At 38.7% G+C, this 17,532-nt stretch overlaps 1 protein-coding gene across 1 annotated transcript; it reads left to right on the top strand.

Annotated features, from left to right (window-relative positions):
• The first annotated feature begins 707 nt into the window (after positions 1-707).
• Positions 708-12,629, top strand: DDX18 (DEAD-box helicase 18). Its single transcript, XM_076343052.1, has 14 exons — positions 708-861; positions 1,006-1,215; positions 2,231-2,377; positions 2,916-3,051; positions 3,534-3,634; positions 3,745-3,944; positions 4,033-4,147; positions 5,679-5,818; positions 6,699-6,860; positions 7,860-8,012; positions 8,747-8,860; positions 9,568-9,624; positions 10,993-11,170; positions 11,806-12,629. The coding sequence occupies exons 1-14, from the start codon at positions 744-746 to the stop codon at positions 11,946-11,948; spliced, it is 1,974 nt and encodes a 657-aa protein (XP_076199167.1). The 5' UTR covers positions 708-743; the 3' UTR covers positions 11,949-12,629.
• Positions 12,630-17,532: the final 4,903 nt, after the last annotated feature.

Below are 17,532 nucleotides of genomic sequence, written 5' to 3'. Positions count from 1 at the left end.
CGAAGGCACAGCTGTGTCCTTCATCCCCAGGGTCGGTGCTGGGGATTCTGCAAGCCTGAAAGTTTCACCAGCTGTAGTGCTGGAAGTCGGCGTGAAAGTTTGCACCGCTGCGCGCTGCGTTCCCTGGGGATGCCGCTGGAGCTAAGAGCCGGTGGGGATCACCACTGTCAGCTACTGCCTGCGGCTTGGCAGCACTGGGGGGCACACAGCGGTGCCTCCGGCCCCTCCGGCCTGCACACGAGAGGACACGCAGGGTGTCCCCAAAGCCAGCCTCTCCCGGAGGTGCTAAATTTGGAACCGCAGAGGTGGATGCCCGGGAGCGCTTCTCTCTCCCGTTGGATTTAAACGCCTGTAACCATGAGCGGCGGCAACACCACGGGACAAACGCGTACTGTGGGGCAGGGGGTGTCTGGGGCAGAGGTGGCGACTCCCTTCCCGGGGGTAAAACGGGGCGTTTTCCGCCGTCGCTCGCTGAGCTACAGGGGACGGGCAGGGGGGACAGCGCCGCGGCCCCCCAGCCGCGTCCGGGGTCGCCCCCGTGAGGGGCGGGGACCAGCCGCTGCCTCCCGGCGAGGCGCGGGTCCCGCCCGCCTGCCCGGCGCTGTCTCCGCCGGGCCGCCGGAGGCCGCTGCGGGCCGCGCGTCAGGCCTCGCGGGCGGCGAGGGGAGGGCTTCCGGCGGGGCCCGGATGCGCCGCGCCGCCGTCCCCACGCGTGGCCGGCTGGGCGGAGGCGGGCGGTGGAGATGTCGGTGTCGGTGGCCGCGGGCAACCTGCCCATGCGGCTGCTCCGCAGGAAGATCCACAAGCGTAACCTGAAGCTGCGGCAGCGCAACCTGAAGCTGCGGGCGGCCGAGCGGGCAGGTACGCCGGGGCCGGGGCCGGGGCCGGGGCCGGGCAGGCGGGCGGCCCTGCGGAGCCTCTCCTCGGCTGAGCGCTTGCGGAGCCGTCGCTGACTTTGGTTCTTTCCCCCCCTTTCTCTCCGAAACGTGTCTCCGCGCCGCGCAGTGCCTCCGCCAGGCGAGGCGGCATCGCAGGGCCCCGTGGAGGAGGAGGAGGAGGAGGCGGCGGCGGCGGCGGCGGCCCCTGAGGCAGAAGCGGCGGCGGCCGGAGCGGCCTCGGAGGGCGCGGAGGCTGCGGAGGCCGCCGGTCCCCGCGGCGGGGAGGAGAAGAAGAGGAAGAAGAAAAAGAGGAAAGCGGCGGCTCATGCGGAAGGCGGTACGTTATCCTAACAAATACCCCTTGTCTCCCAGGGCTGAGTTATCTTGGAGACCCCAAAAGCGCCTACTTTCGTTTTCCGCCCGGTGAGAGAGGATTTGTCGGCTGGACTGCGAGAAGTACCATGTGTTGGTCTGGTGCACGTGTTAAAGCCCTGGAGGTCTGCAGTATTACCTGTTCTCCTATTCCAACTGTAACGTGTCAACTCTAACGTGTACTAAACCGGTAGCAACCAATTTAATTGCTGCATAGGATTCTGCTTTGTAGCATTAAGTTTGGCTGTTTTGCTTGTTTATTATACAAATACATATACTGTCTTTCACAGTAGAGCTTTGACAGATGGATGTTTCCTGTGCTTGAATGTCCAGCCAGTACGTCTTTTTAGGAAGGCCTAAAACATTGTTGCCTTTGGCAACATCTGTATATTATGAAACTAAAGTATGCTGGGAGACTACCCCCAAAAATTGCATCCTGCAAATATTGCTAGATTTTTATATATTTTTATACACATATATACCACACATATATATATATTTGAAACTTCTGTCTCTTTTGTGTTTGATCTTTGTGACACTTCGCATGGTTATGCAAATAAAGAGGTGTTTTCGTGCACTTCTCTTGAGGATTCAGGTACTTAAAACGGAACAGACATTACATTTCACATGACCTGAGCACAAACCGCGTTGGAAACTTGATGTCTGCGTTACAAAATTCTTTCCTATCTGTAACTTGTTCCACGTTTCCACAGAAAATTTCATGTAGCATACATGAAGCTTCACTGTTTTGCTGTGCGAAGTGGATTGTGTGCAAGGAACTTCTGAATTGCTCTCTGCCTCAGAAATTTCCGTAGAAACCTTGCCTCCCCTTCTCCTGCCCCCCTCCCACCCCACAAAAAAAGCATGACATTTGTAAGGGGTTTACAGACTAATGACATTCACTCTCTGGAACAACTTTTAATGATGAACACGTTCTTCGTATCTCTGACTGACTTGACTTCTGTAAAATAACACTCTAGGTACAGAAACTAAAAAAGCAAAAACTGAAGAAGATGAATCTGTGGAGGTAGAAGATGAAGATAAGCAGGATTCTGGAGAGAAAGAAGTGGAAGAGGAGGAGGGGGAGGAGGATGATGAAGTGCCCAGTTTACCACTAGGTGTAACAGGTATCTTGTGTCCTCTTTTTCATGCGTGTGCAAAAAGCCAAGGTCTAACACTTTCTTCCAGAGCAAGTTGCAGTTTTCAAATCAGCTTTTTAAGTCAGGTGTTGGAATATAGGTGACGTGACGCTGGCAACTGTTACAGCTATTAGTCAGTTCCTGTTCTTTGAAATTTGCATTATATACACACACTCCTATTAGTCTTAAAATTACTAGTGAAAATCTGTTTTAAAACATATATACACACATACATTTAACTGTAGAGGAAAAGTCAATGAAGAGCAAGATGGAGGTGTATGACTAGTAAATTTGGCAGGAGAAGCAGTGCATTCATGTTCATTTCTAACAGGTCTGTGTAGTATTCTTAGGAACGCATTAACACAGAGTATTTTGTTAATGTCTTCAGATTTTGTGGTAGAAAGGAATAAGAAAAAGTCCTTTGATTTTTTTTCATCTAGGTCAATTTTAACTGGGTCATCTCAGAGGACAGATGGAATCAGAGAAATAAGTTTGAATATTTTCTTATTTTCCCGCCTCACTTCAGGTGCTTTTGAAGACAATTCTTTTACTTCCCTGGCTGGTGTTGTCAGTGAGAATACATTGAAAGGCATAAATGACATGGGTTTTACGCACATGACCGAAATTCAGCATAAAAGTATTAAGCCGCTTCTGGAAGGCAGGTAAGAAATATATCTTTTTAATCACTACATGGACCCCAAATGTTGTGTAAATTTTGCTGGCAAGCTAAATACATGAAATGTGACTTTCTGCAGCTGAACTTTTTTTTTTTTAAATATGTTCTCATATGTTTTCTGTATTTTGTTTATAGACGTTAATACAGGTTAACAAAGTATATCTGTGTTGCATGTGAAGAAAAACTTAGGGTAAGCTCATGGAAACTGCTTTGGCTTTGAAAGCGGGGAAGTTTGTTTTCACTAGTCTTGTTGTCAGTGTGTCTCAAAGACGCCATCTCACGCTGTCACTAGAGACGTAGTGACCAATTGCTGTGGACCGCATCTGCCACCGAGCTCTTCATATCAACTTTACTGGTTTCCTTTAAGCCACGTTACGTTTTTATGTTGTCAACATTGTTCAAAATAGGATTGTTCTTTTCTCTGTATGATCAACTAAATACTTCTTTTTCTTACTTTGCTGCGTACAGGGATATTTTAGCAGCTGCAAAAACAGGCAGTGGCAAAACACTCGCGTTTCTTGTTCCTGCAGTAGAGCTCATCTACAAGCTAAAATTCATGCCTAGAAATGGTAAGGCTCTTCATTTCACAGTTGAATTTTACTGTGGCGCAGCCATTTAGGGACGTGGCTGGGAGGGGGATTGGATGAGTTGTAACTTACTCGTCTGATGTATTTTTTAGGAACGGGTGTTATTATTCTTTCTCCTACTCGAGAGCTTGCTATGCAAACCTATGGAGTTCTTAAAGAACTTATGAATCATCATGTTCACACCTATGGTCTGATAATGGGGGGCAGTAACAGATCAGCAGAAGCACAGAAACTTGGAAATGGAATCAACATCATTGTAGCAACACCAGGAAGACTGCTGGATCATATGCAGGTAGATAAAACATTGATGTCTAGTCTGCGTTATTAAAAGATAATAAAACTCCTGTCCCTGTCTGACTCTGAATTTGTTAATCTTCTAGAACACTCCAGGTTTCATGTATAAGAACCTGCAGTGTTTGGTAATTGATGAGGCAGATCGTATCTTGGAGGTTGGATTTGAAGAAGAAATGAAACAGATCATAAAACTTCTACCAAGTAAGGAAAAAAAATCTCTTCCTGGAAATCACTTGACTAACATTATGTCTTCTTTATGATTCAATTATTATAAGAGAAGTCATTAATTTTTATAGTTCTGTAAATGCACTTCAGAGTGATTGTCTTACTCTGTCCTTTCTTTCTGATAGCTAGTATATATTACTTTATTTAACATCATTTATCTGAAGGACAGAGTTTTCTTGTGCACTTTAGGGATATAATTCTGTTCATATAAGATCCTTTTAGTTTAACATCTGCATTCTCTCATTCATCTTCCTCTGCCCGTTTATTTCGTACAATTCATTTTTTCCTAATAAGGCTTAAATATAAGGAAAAAGGTCTTCTGACTTGCAGTTTGAATTTTCTTCATACCTCCAAGAACAGTATCTTAAGGAAGTTTAAGTATTTACCTTAAAATCTTCTTTTCCTAATTTTTCATTTAGTTATTCCTTGTAATTGATGTATTAAACACATTCTCAGAGTCAACAAGGCTCTCCCTTTAACTTTCAAAATGCAGAAAAAAAACCCCATGGAAATAATATATAAAAAAACAGTGATAAATATTTTGAGGTTCCATATCTTAAATATTAAAATTCAGATCTGCGTGTTTAAAATGCAGATATATAAATCTAATAAATAGCATCCTGTGAAGAATATTAATGAACAGTGCTAAAAATGGAAAGGGAAGGAAGAGTGGGAAAATTATAGATAAAAGAAATTTTTATTTTGCATGAGTTTAATTTTGGTTTTGTCCTGTTAGGAAGGAAACTATTTTAAAACGGACACTTCAAAATAGGGGAAAAAAAAAATCAAAAATGGTAGCACCGGTGGTTTGGCAAGAACAGTTGCTGCTGTTCTTGCGGTTGTGAAATGGAACAGGCTAAGTCTGCGTTTTCCATGTACTCGTGTAACAAGAAAATGTTACAGGATCAGGGTGTATATTTGAGCTGAGAGATGACAGGCAGGCAGGAGATTTCCTACACCTGCTCTAAGACCATTGAAGTCACTGAGGCTCAGTACAGACGTACTGCCACCTGACTAAACAGCATGCACAAATGTGTCTATGTTCTAGACTGATTTTGCAAGACAAACAGTAACAATGCACTTTAGTTTTGGTACGTTTTTTCTTGCATAATCTCTAGCATGATTTTTTTTTTTAAACAAAAACATTGATGTTCATGGGAATGAAATCAATTTATAGTTAGAATTACAAGGTCGGTCTCTATTTAAATCATTGTTTTGTGTCTAAATTGGAGTGCAAATGATTATTAACATTTTCCCAGAGAGAAGGAATATTGTGTTTTGATAGCTGTTAGGATTTTGGGGGTGGGGGCAGCCTAAGTAAACATCCTGTACAATCCGTAATACAACTACACCTGTCTTTGTCAGTAGCAGTATGTTTGAATTAGAATGTAATTCAAAAGAGTAGAAGACTTGCTCGGGGAAGTTTGCAGCTAGAGATTTTATGGACTTGCTATTTGAATTCTCCTTTGAAAAATGAGGCTGTCTTTAAAAATAAATGTTTTTTCAGAGCGCAGACAGACGATGCTTTTTTCTGCCACACAAACCAGAAAGGTTGATGATCTGGCAAAGATCTCTCTGAAAAAAACGCCACTATATGTTGGGGTTGATGATAATAAGGAGACAGCAACAGTAGATGGTCTTGAACAGGTAAAAAACAAGTGTTATTAAAAGGGGTATGATCTGTGAACATACCAAGTCCTATGTGTTTTTAACTGGGTTGTACAAACACTGTCTTAAAGGGTGTTTACCATCCTAATGGGCAAAAACTATCAGTTGCCTAAAGGGCCTTATTCGGTCTGCTAACTATAGTAAGTTATATGCAGCTAGTCAATGTTTGCAGGACAGATGACATAAAACCTCATGAAACGGTAATATAGTTACTTGCACTTGTCTATTCCTACCTGTATTACATACCTAAGCTCCAGTTGTCTTTCTAACTGTATTTTCCACGTTACTGACTAGAGACATATATACTTCAGATATATTTCATTGTTGCTGCTTCAGATAATAGCTAAATGGAGTTGCACAGCAGTTTCTGTGTTTGTGCAGTTGACATAGTGAGTGTTGTTATAAAATTACTGGTAGCTATGTATTACCTTAAAAGAGTAAACCAGTAGCAAGAATTCCATAAAATAAAATTCTTGAAATCACTAAAAAATGTTAAGAATCCTATGCAGTTTTTTTCATGCATAATGTCAGTAATTCAAAGTTCTTGAAATGAATTTTTATTGTATAAACTAATTACTTTTCACTGAACTTACATTAGTTTGGAGAATTAATTAAAAATTACTTCTTCATATTTCAAGTTAGTACAGTCAGTTTCTCGCCAAGGTCATCATCTTTAGGAGTTTCATATACCAAGGTGAGGGACAGACAATAAATTGAATGGTTTGGCCCAATATAGCTGGAAAAATAAACTATTTGGCCTATTTGTTTCACAACATAACACTTCCCTGATTTGATTGTATTGCTGAAACCAAAGTTTGTTCCATACTACTTTATTTAACAGTATTTAAAAATTTTCCAGGGGTATGTAGTGTGTCCATCTGAAAAAAGATTCCTTTTGCTCTTCACATTCCTCAAGAAGAACCGGAAGAAGAAACTAATGGTATTTTTTTCTTCATGTATGTCAGTGAAGTACCACTATGAATTACTCAACTATATTGATCTGCCTGTTTTGGCCATTCATGTAAGTATTTTATTCATTGATTAATTAATCTGACAGTACCCGTAAGTTGTTACTGACCTTGCATTTGCCTTGTTTATTTCAGTCCAGTTTCTATAAACAGATACCCTGCTCACAAAACTGATAGTGATCTTGGTTAGTCTGTAGAGGAAGGAGATAAAACAAAGACTATGTAATAACAACACTTCAACGTTGTTAATCTTGCTATTTTCCAAACGAGGGTTGAACACTGATACTGATTTATGCTCTGTGTGTAGAAAGCTTTCTGTTTTCTTCCAAGGGGTTGCTTTTCATAAGCACTAAAACTCAATTTGTGGAGCAAAGCTATTGTCAGAGGAATCCAAACACTGATCCCTGGAGTGTTGGGTGCTTTTTCTAAGGCCAGGGTGATGTTTGGTTTTACTGTGCTGATTCTTACCGTTTGGATGAGTGTTTTAAATTTTTATCAAAACCACCAAATGCATAGTTCAGGAGAAAGAATTGACTGAAAGTTTATGAAATAGTTATAACTGACCACAAATGTCCTCTTTTATTTTGTTTTTTGGGGGATTTTTTTTGCTATACTTTGATAGAACTGTAACAAGTATTATTTTTTTAATTTTTTTTTTTAAACCTGTAATTTATCTAATATATTGCTAGACTTGCAAATGTCCTTTTTCTGAACTTCCGGCATTTTTGCAGCCCTCCTGAAAGGAATGCTTATGCAACCAAATTTTTCATGCTTTTGAAGTTACAGTGTAAGCTCTGAGAGATACCATTTCATGTAGCCCTGTGCTGTTTACTGTGGTAGCATTGTTTCTTCACTGTGAAATGGTCCTGCTTGGTCTGTACAAGTCCATAATATGGACAGATCCCCTAAATTATTTTATATTTTGGCAGTGATACAATATGTGAAATGGAAAATTAGATTTAAGCTTACAAGTTGGCAGGGTTTTGGGGGTTTGGTTTGTTGGGGTTTTTTTTAGTTGATATTTCATCCTTAATCTGTTTGTTTCCTTTTAGGGCAAGCAGAAACAAACCAAACGTACTACAACATTTTTCCAGTTCTGTAATGCAGAATCTGGAATACTGTTGTGCACCGATGTAGCTGCCAGAGGATTGGATATTCCTGAAGTTGACTGGATTGTCCAGTATGACCCTCCAGATGATCCAAAAGTAAGTTAAGGAAATAGAGAAACTTCACAGCAACAAATCAAATCCTAGCTACAGACGTAGTTGCAGAGAAAAGCTAGAACTGCTGCTTGACAGAGGTCAGGATTCAGCCGTGTTCATATCTAGCCACTGATTTCTTCCACTTCCCTTCACCAGCTCCTAGGAAATACTGCACCTAGCTGAGACCTTCGTTACCTTTTCAAGAGTTGCTTTTTAAAACATTATTCTTTGTGCTGTTAAATTAATTTAAAATCTAATCAGCTAAACAACAAAACACTTCTTGGGAGGAGTATCAGATTATACATGCATCCCTGAGTCTCCTAACAGCCTTTCCAGTGGAAATTTGATTTTTATTTAAAAGTCAGTATTCTTCTTTGAATAAATGTCCAATGTCAACAAGCAAAACTCAAAAAACTCAGTTTTGACAGATACACAGAACAAATATACCAAAAGCAAAGTTTAACTTTCAGTTACAGCAGACGTAAGATTTTTTTTTTTTTTTCTTCAGTAAAAGGTTAAATACTTTGTCAGGGGTTCTGTCTCAGCCTAATTATGCTTTGCATCTTCAGCACTTGGTTTCCCTTATCCATGTGTCAGTGCTAAGAAAAAGTCTTAAAAAATAATGGGTGATGCATTACACTATATTAATGTTAAATTTGGGGTTTTTTGTGAAGCTGTTTGATTATTACATATTTGAAAGACTGATTGGACTTGCTGTTTCTTATTCTTTCCAAAAGGAATATATTCATCGAGTTGGTAGAACTGCCAGAGGCATAAATGGTAGAGGACATGCTCTGCTCATTTTACGACCGGAAGAACTGGGCTTTCTTCGTTACCTAAAGCAAGCCAGGGTAAACTTATGTCTAGATTATTCTTTTTTTTCAACAACAGGTTTTTAAAGGCAAAAACTGTAATGATGAATCAAACATTTTAATTTTTTAAGCAAAAAACATTCTGTTGCTTAGAAAATATTTAACTGAACATCTGACTTTAAAGTCAGCAGCACAAAGGTAAATATTGAGTGTATTTATAGTTGCTTTGCAACTGTGCAACTTGCGTTATTAAAAAATAAATCAATTTCCTATGACCCCTCTGTGGAAGGATACTGGGAGCTTGACCATCCAGAGGAAATTTGATGTTGCTTGTGTGGTTTTTATTTTTTCTATTCAAAGAGTCAATTGCATTTTGTTCAATTCCAAAAGAAGCATAGCCTTCCTCTAAATGTAATCATTTTAGTATGATAGAACTGCACATAGTTTCTTGGTTGCTCTCCTTATGGGCTTGTTTACACTACAGTTTTGCCACTTGTAACTGAAGTGGTATAGCTTCTAAAGCAAAACCTAAAGTGGTAAAAGTGTCATACTGAACGTCTTTATTACTCTAGCTTAAATTAAGGAAGTGATAATACTGGCATATTGATGTAAAGGCACTTTACAGATGCAGCTGTGGTATTAAAATCTTACATAACAGGTCTTTTTCTGTTTGTCTTAGGTCTTAAACACATTCACTATTTACACTATAAATAATTTTGATATTTTATTTCTTTTTTTTTTTTAAGGTACCACTAAGTGAATTTGAATTTTCTTGGTCAAAAATCTCAGACATCCAGTCTCAGGTATGAAATGATTTCATACTACAGCTACTCTGAATATCTGTATAATAATTTACATGCAGAATGTTAGTCTATAACAACTGCAGTTTAAAAATATGTATGCTTGTTTGGAAAAGTTCCTGTAGATGAGTACTGTGCAGTAAATCCTTCCATATTGTCCCTTGATGACAGTAAAGCGATAAAATGTTTAGAAATTAAAGATGAATTTTAATATCTAGTACTAAATTGTCCTCATTATACAGTACGAATTTGCTTGCAAGAATTGTTTTTTCTCATTACATCGCAAAACCACAGTGATGTGAACCTGCTTTCAACTTTTGAACAGAATGTTCTTGCCTAGCATAGCAAACAGGGTTTCAGTAGCTTTTGTTGAATAGTTACGTATGTTCAGATCAGTTGCGAGTAACCTATGTCTTAAAAGATGATTTATTCAGATTTCAGTGTGCAGAAAGAGATCCAGTACCAACACTTAGAAATGTTAGTATTTTTAACTCGCTGGTGGTAATAAGGCCCAGCATCAGCTAAACCTGTTTTGTGCTCCAGTGCTACAAAAATAGTCATGGAGCACAAAGTTGAATAGAATAGCATAGACAGTTCTGTAGATGTGAATTTCTATTGTTGTTTAGTTCTGTGAATCACACTTTTGATAAGACCTCTGTAAAGCTTCTTTGCAGTAACTTAAATTTGAAATAGCAAGTACAAGAAGCAGTGAAGACAGTCCTTACAGAAAGAGGTTCCTAGTTAAGAATAATTAGGAAGTAATGATGTCTAATGTAACTTATTTTTAGTATGCTGAATTAATGTATGTTAAACAGCAAATGAGACGCTTGGATCTAAAGAGTATTGGGAACTTAGCCCACAACAAATAAAATGTCTCAGTCTACACTAGTGCATCTGCATTTTTGTCTTAGAATTAATACTGCTTATCTTACAATGCATTTGCACCATAACAGATAAGACTACGTATAGAATTACATGGAATGGTACAGTTTAGATGTCTGACTTAAAAGTATGCTGTCGTTGTCCATTAATTCTCAGTACACATAGTTTCATGGTGTGGCTGCAGTTGTATACTCCTTCTTGATTAACTTGTTTGGGACAACCTGATCTAATATTTCTGTAAATTTTCATATTGCTGAGGCTTTGTACTGTAATTAACTTCAGGCTTTTTTGTCCCTCTGTTTGTTCATAAAAGCACTCAGATACATGTATGTGCACTCTACCATCATGGGGCAATTTTGCTGAAGTGAATAGTGAATGTCACTGCAACTCACGCTAAATAATTTGCTTGAATATAATTTATACACTTGTTACAGCTACAATTGGATATGTCTTTTGGGTTTGGTTTGTTTTTTTTTTTTCCCTCACCAGCTGGAGAAACTGATTGAGAAGAACTACTTTCTTCACAAGTCAGCCCAGGAAGCATACAAAGCTTACATTAGAGCTTATGACTCCCATTCTCTGAAGCAGATCTATAATGTCAATAACTTGGATCTTCCCAAAGTCAGCCTTTCATTTGGTTTTAAAGTTCCTCCGTTTGTTGACCTCAGTATCCTTTTACTGCCGTGTTTCAAAGCTGAATTTCTGCTGTATAAATGTTAAATGCAACTTAGTGAAGTTCCTACGCCACTTCATATTCTGATTTTTTTTTCCTATTAATCACATAAATGCATCATGCTCCAACAATGCTTTTTCAAAGAAAATGTTAAATTGCAATTTTTGCAGTTTTAATATTTGCTTACAAACATCTATGTTTTAGTGCATGTACGTGCTTCAGTTGCTGCAGGGTAGCAGATACTGGAATATTGCATACGTGTTGTAGACTACTGTTCTCCTCCATGCAGAATTATTTCATTGAAAGGTACGTGCTTAAGTTTAATAATCATGGAATACTGAAATAGGGGGCAAGAGCATGAAATAGAAGACTGTATCTAGATTACTGTCAAACCTGCCAGTAGATGGAATTTGAAGCAGTAGTACTTTGGCCAACTTCATTGGACAACTGGAGGAGTAAAAGCATTATTTAGAACTACAGGCACAAAGCTCTAGTTTTGTCTGTAGTTATGCAACTCAACTTTTTGTATAATGCTGTTATTTTTTTTCTCATATTAATAACTCTTACAGTACCTAAAAGCAACATTTCAAATTACTCCTTTTTAAGTTCTTTAACCAATAAAATTCCAGATGTGAACAGCAACCATGGCAGAAGACTACAGAAAAGAGGTGGAGGTGGGGGATTTGGTTACCAGAAGTCAAAGAACGTCCACAAAGCTAAAATCTTCAAACACATCAGCAAGAAATCGGACAGTCGGCAGTTTTCTCGTTAATCATACATTCATTAAAATGGCTTGTGGCATTGGAATAGACTACCTTGATCAAAACCATCTGACAGTTACTTCCAATTTAAACTGCTCTATTCACATTTTTAGGGGTCTTTATGGTTTTGTTTCTGGGAACATCTTTTATTTTTCAGTTCAGGAAGACTCTTTGGAGGGGAGACTAAAGGTAGAAAGGGAGAATGTGGCCAGCTAATTTTGCCATGCTTGTTGTAAGGAAGAAGATAGTTGAATATAATTATCTTAAGTCAATACTACAGAGTTTTTTATTAAAACCTAAAAGCATTTTTTCTTTCTTTATAGAAGAATTTGCTTTACATTTACCCTTTTTTCTATGCACACCTCTGAAAATTGGAGTAAACACAAGGACAGATTACAGTGTGAGAGGAAAAAAAAAATTTGCTCACGTGAATCATTAAAGGGTGTTTAGCGCTACAGAACTCTGCTTTGTCCATCAAATATGCTGAAGAATATAGGAAGATTCCTTTAGAACAGAACATACTTATGAATAATTAAGACTGTATGAGCTTGTGATTCATTTCAGTCATGGTATCTGTATAACAGGTACAGTGTCCAAGATAAAAAAAAAAATAATTCTCTTATACCACAGCTGGGACAGGCTTAATACTGTTTCTTTTAATGTTGTGATAAAATGTTAACATTCTAGTGAAATGTTTGGTTTTCCTTCATGTTCTCTTTAAATCTGAATTTATCCATTTGGTAATGTCTAGTGTACTCTCTTATGAATACGCAAAGAAATTAAGAAAAGCAGATTACATAAATTGAAGCACTCAGCCCAGATAATGTTTTTTAAAATGCTCCATAACCTTGATGCAGTGAGAATTTTTGCAGTTGTATCTTGTAAATTACAAAAGCGAATTGCCTTTTAGTCTTAGTTTATCAGATCAGTGATGGGCAGAGTCAAAGATACTACCACAGGATTGAGGGGCTGGAGAGACTCGGTAAGGGAAAAAGTGAAATGGAGTATAAATATACTAGAAGGATTTTTGGAGAGAGAACTCTAAAAGACTGAAATGGAGGAGGGTGGAATCCACATTGCAAACAGAACAAACATGGAGAATACACAAGTTGGGCAAAAGTAGAGTAACTATATTACATGTATTATTTTTCATATCTCTACCATTGTAGAAGTAGATAACTGTTCTTACGAGGCTACAGTGGTGGTGGGCAGGCAATAATATTTCAAAAATGTATATTCGTCAATGCAGGGAAAGACTAAAATGTCACAGAATCCAGGAATCTGGGCCCCGTGTGATTACAGTAAAACAGCTGCTCATTTACATCTAAAATGTAACCCAGGACCAATTATGAATACAAAAGCATACATAGCTATTCCAATATAAAATGGACTGTTACTCCTTAGGTCTTTTGAAGTAGAATGTCAGATTTCAAATGATGATACGTGCATTGAAGTATTGCAGAAAAACATTGGCAAACTTTCTTTTCACCCTTGGAGAACCCAGATCATTTTCTTGGGGGAAAATAGTATGACCGTTCTGTTGCTAGTGCTTCCACCATTCAGAACTTACCGAGTGTTGCCTTTTTTTCCCTTTTTTGTGAAACAGCTGACTTTTAGCCCTAATCGACTTTTCAAGACTCTTAATTAACATTGGTCAGATATTAAGAATTTCTGATATGTCAAAATATTTGAGTAAATTAATTTGTTACTGGGATTTGAATGTCTCATGCTTCCAGGGTTGCAATGAAAAAGCAAAATCTGCTCTGAAGGGTAAGCAATACTAAGTACATGATGCCTGGCTCATTGAGTTCTAATCTTTGATTGTGGGTTTGCTTATATATTTATAATAATAGATGTCAAAATAGTTCTCATGTCCATTTGTTAATAGCACATTTTAAGAATTATCTCAGATCTACAGCATCATACAGTTGAAGGGTTCTGTCTACACCTGCAAGCTGTGCAGTAACAATATAGGAATTAACTTACATTATAGTGAAATTGAGAGACTCGTTAGGTGAACTGCAAAATTAATTACTTGGGAAGAGATGTAAGCAAAGCTGCAGTAAACCACCGAAAAGATCAGAGTGTGGTTATGTGGGCGCAAGCAGTGTGAACGGAGTAGCGTGGAGTATTCGTTTGGAACAGGAAAAAAGCTGAGATGATGGGCACAGTCAGTGAGCACCTGCCTGACCATGTGCTGCACACCCAGAACTGGTTGGGCTTAAAAGCGCATCCGAATTCTTGCCACTTCTCTATGTAGGCAAGAATCTGCTTCACAGGGAACTGCCTTTTTCTGTCACTCGTTGTTCTGGGAACAGAGGGCTGTCTGCTTTCCCAGCAGCTAGACAACCTCCAGCTCCACCTAATTTTTTCTTTGGAAGAGTTGAGGCACTGTCAATTTCTAAAGTCTGACATGAGGACAACTAGAAAATAGGGGTTTGGCGTGAGTCTGCACAACTCCTCCCTGGTATTTTTGGCTTGCATTTTCTTATATTACCCTAATATGAAGGAATCTGAAATAATCTCATCTAGGAAATTAAAAGACTGGATGGTACTGCTCTAGAGTAGTACTAGCTTACCCTAAAAAAAAAAAAGTTAACAGTTACTTAAACATTATAGATGTATAATGGCTGCACAGTCTGAAGTAACTACATAGTCTGCTATTTCACACTAATTTCCTGATTAAGCAGAAGAGAAATTTCTGAGCTCAGACTAAGCAGGTATTGGAAGAGAAGGGCTTCAGCTTCCTGGCTTGTGCAGATGCAGTTACCTTTCTCTTTGTTTATGGAATCATAAATGAAACATAGTTTCTGATGAAATATCTGTGTGTATCAGGCAGCATCTATTCTACTATGGTATTGCAAGAAGTTTAAAAGATTGTAAAACTGGAAATCTAACGTTTCCTTTGCAACTTACCTTGTTATCAATCTTGTGAGCAGTTAATAGACCTCAGCCATCAGACTCTCAAGGCTTGTCTCATAACAATGACTGATAGGTTGGGGACTAATATTGTGTGCCTTGAGAAACTGCCTTCTTTCTCTGAGAACCTTGACAAAGAAATTGGACTCTTTAAACGGCTTAAGGGGGTGATCAAAACTGTCCTGCTTGAACTGGAAGATTTTATTGACAGTTCTTGGAACAGGCCCATAAAGGAGAATTCCATTGCCGAGCTACTGCTCATAATCATGAAAAATCTTGTCATGATATGAGTTTCCTATGCCATAACACTGCCGAGTAACACACAAGCACAAGACTAGTCAGAAAGTGTTGCCATCAAATTTTTCAGGGTGAATGTCACAAGTAGAGGGCACGTTTATTGACAGTGTAGAGCAAGAATACTTGAGAACTGGATAGGATATTATCTACTTAGGTTTGCTGTAAATAAGAAGTATATTTATATTTTGGCAGTAATTAGCCTTTCTGTTTCATGTATGACTTGATAACTCAATTTAAGTAAGCTACCAAAGCTTTAGATACTCTAATGATTTGCTTTCAAGCCAGTAATCTAAGGCTGAGGGGAAGCAAGCTCTCACAGGAAGGGTGAAAAGGACTATGTGATTAAAAAAAAAAAGCATTTGAGTAGAGGTCTCCAGTTCCTTCCCACTGTGAAGGAAGGCAGGGTACTGACAGGATACAGCACAGGTCTGTGCCTTGTGTTTTTAGTTGTACCACTGTTCTGTTTAGGAGATGGTTGTCCAGTTACTTCAACCCCACAAAACTTAGAAGGGATTTTACAGGGAACTAAAAACCTAACAACTAGAAAAGAGCCAGTTATTAGCCCTTAAAAGGTGGGTTAGGTTGTTTTTTTTTTTTTCAAACTAAAATAGCAATGCTGAAGAAAGCCTAGCATCAACTGCCCAGGCATGCAGAATAAAATCTTTCTCTGCTCTTGACTTTTGCTCTACTAGCTTGATTTCCTCAGGATTTTAGCTGCTTGGCTTGACAGGAGAATTCATGCAACTGTTTCCGATGCTTTTGTTTGCTCTAGATTTATAGAAGATGTTGAGCAATGACAATAAGAATCCAGCCTCTTGAACTGGAATGCTCTTTGCTTCTAAAAAATTTGCTGGCTTGCATCAAAGTCATAAATACTATAATGTTGCTTGTGTCAAATCTCTTTATTGCACAGCCACGTGGGGAAGAGATTACATTTTTTTTTCTCCTCTTAGCCACCATGATAAACTTTTGGTATGGAGTTGTGAGAAGAGGTAGAGGAAGGATGCCATTAAGAGAATGGAAGACAAATGGAAAATCGGGGTGCTGTCTAGACACGCATTCACTTCATTATATTGGTGTTATCCAGCTTAAGAACTGCATTCACCTTTCAAAAAAATGTCTGAGCATACTCTACAATAGCAGTCCATCTTCCCAAACACTTCTGTAAGCTACAACACTGAAAAATGTCTACTATTTTTCCCCCCTTGGTCAGAATTAAAAAGAAGAAAATCATAGGCCCTGCAAAATCTTGTATAACGGCTCCAAAACTTCTTCCAAAACGCGTCTATTTTGGCTGTCATCTGAAGACGTTTAGCTGTGCAGGGCTTTCTGGGCTTCTCTGGTTGCAATCCCCTATGAATGTTGAGAATCACAGGAATATTAACCGTGTTACTCTGCGTAACTAAAACTGGACATTCACTCATGTGGGTTGACAGACCATGTGAATTTGTAGGAGCTATTGAGTCTTCCTCATAAGCTCTGGATAAGTGTTCTTGATATGTTGTCACTTCTTCTAATAAAACCTTTTCTGTACAGGAAGAGGAAACAGACTTGAGTAGCAGGTAAGTTCTGCCTGGCACCTTTCTCTAATTGTTATTGGGAAATCTGAGAATGAATTTATGAAGGTACATAGTAACGCTAATACCTACAAACTGTAATTTGAGAACATAAATGTAACCATAAAATGACATTGCTTAAAAAAAGAAAAAAACATAAAGCAACTTCATTTTTCCATAGAAATTGTATTCACTGCTATCTTTACATTCCTCTCTTAATTGTGGTAGAAGAAAAGTTAGCTAAATGGCTTGTAGTACTAAAAGAGGTAATTCTTTACTACTAGAAAAAGAATTTAACTTCTAATAAGCCCTAGCTGCAGACGACCTGTAACAAAACTATATGAAGTGCTAAATGATGATTTAAACATTGTCTTTTTTGCTTCGTTGCAAAATTTTATGACTCGCTCTGGTGCTTTGCAAGTATCTGCTACTACAACTTTATGTAAACTCTCCATAATTTTTTGTCCCACTTTCTACATAAATTCAGCAAGGGATTATTTGTAAATAAGGATAGTTGATATTTCAGGTGCAAACTAATCAATAAGGTATACAGGTTTTAATCATTAAACTCATTGAAAGAATTCTTTCTTTGAGTACGTGTATGAAACTTGTCTATTCAAAAGTATTGCACGCAGGAATAAACCACACACAGAGGTATATTCCAGACTTGTACTCATGATGAATTCATATAAAGGTCTTGCTTTACTGTATGTTCACTCCACATTATAATGGCAGTGGAGTTAATTAGTAGTAATATGTGGCCCATGTGAGGAATGTTTTGTGAACACGTTGTCCAGGGAAAGAAGGCCATTTCTACCAAAAT

The sequence above is a fragment of the Aptenodytes patagonicus genome, chromosome 6, assembly GCF_965638725.1.
Source record: "Aptenodytes patagonicus chromosome 6, bAptPat1.pri.cur, whole genome shotgun sequence".
Taxonomy (NCBI): Eukaryota; Metazoa; Chordata; class Aves; order Sphenisciformes; family Spheniscidae; genus Aptenodytes; species Aptenodytes patagonicus.
This window is presented reverse-complemented; position numbering and strand designations above follow the sequence as displayed.

Excerpts from the sequence above, each read along its gene's own strand:
- DDX18 (XM_076343052.1), top strand. The coding sequence starts at position 744 with ATGTCGGTGTCGGTGGCCGCGGGCAACCTGCCCATGCGGCTGCTCCGC. Across the intron at positions 862-1,005 it reads GCGGGCGGCCGAGCGGGCAG|TGCCTCCGCCAGGCGAGGCG; the intron begins GTACGCCGGGGC and ends CGCGCCGCGCAG. Across the intron at positions 11,171-11,805 it reads TCCTCCGTTTGTTGACCTCA|ATGTGAACAGCAACCATGGC; the intron begins GTATCCTTTTAC and ends ATAAAATTCCAG.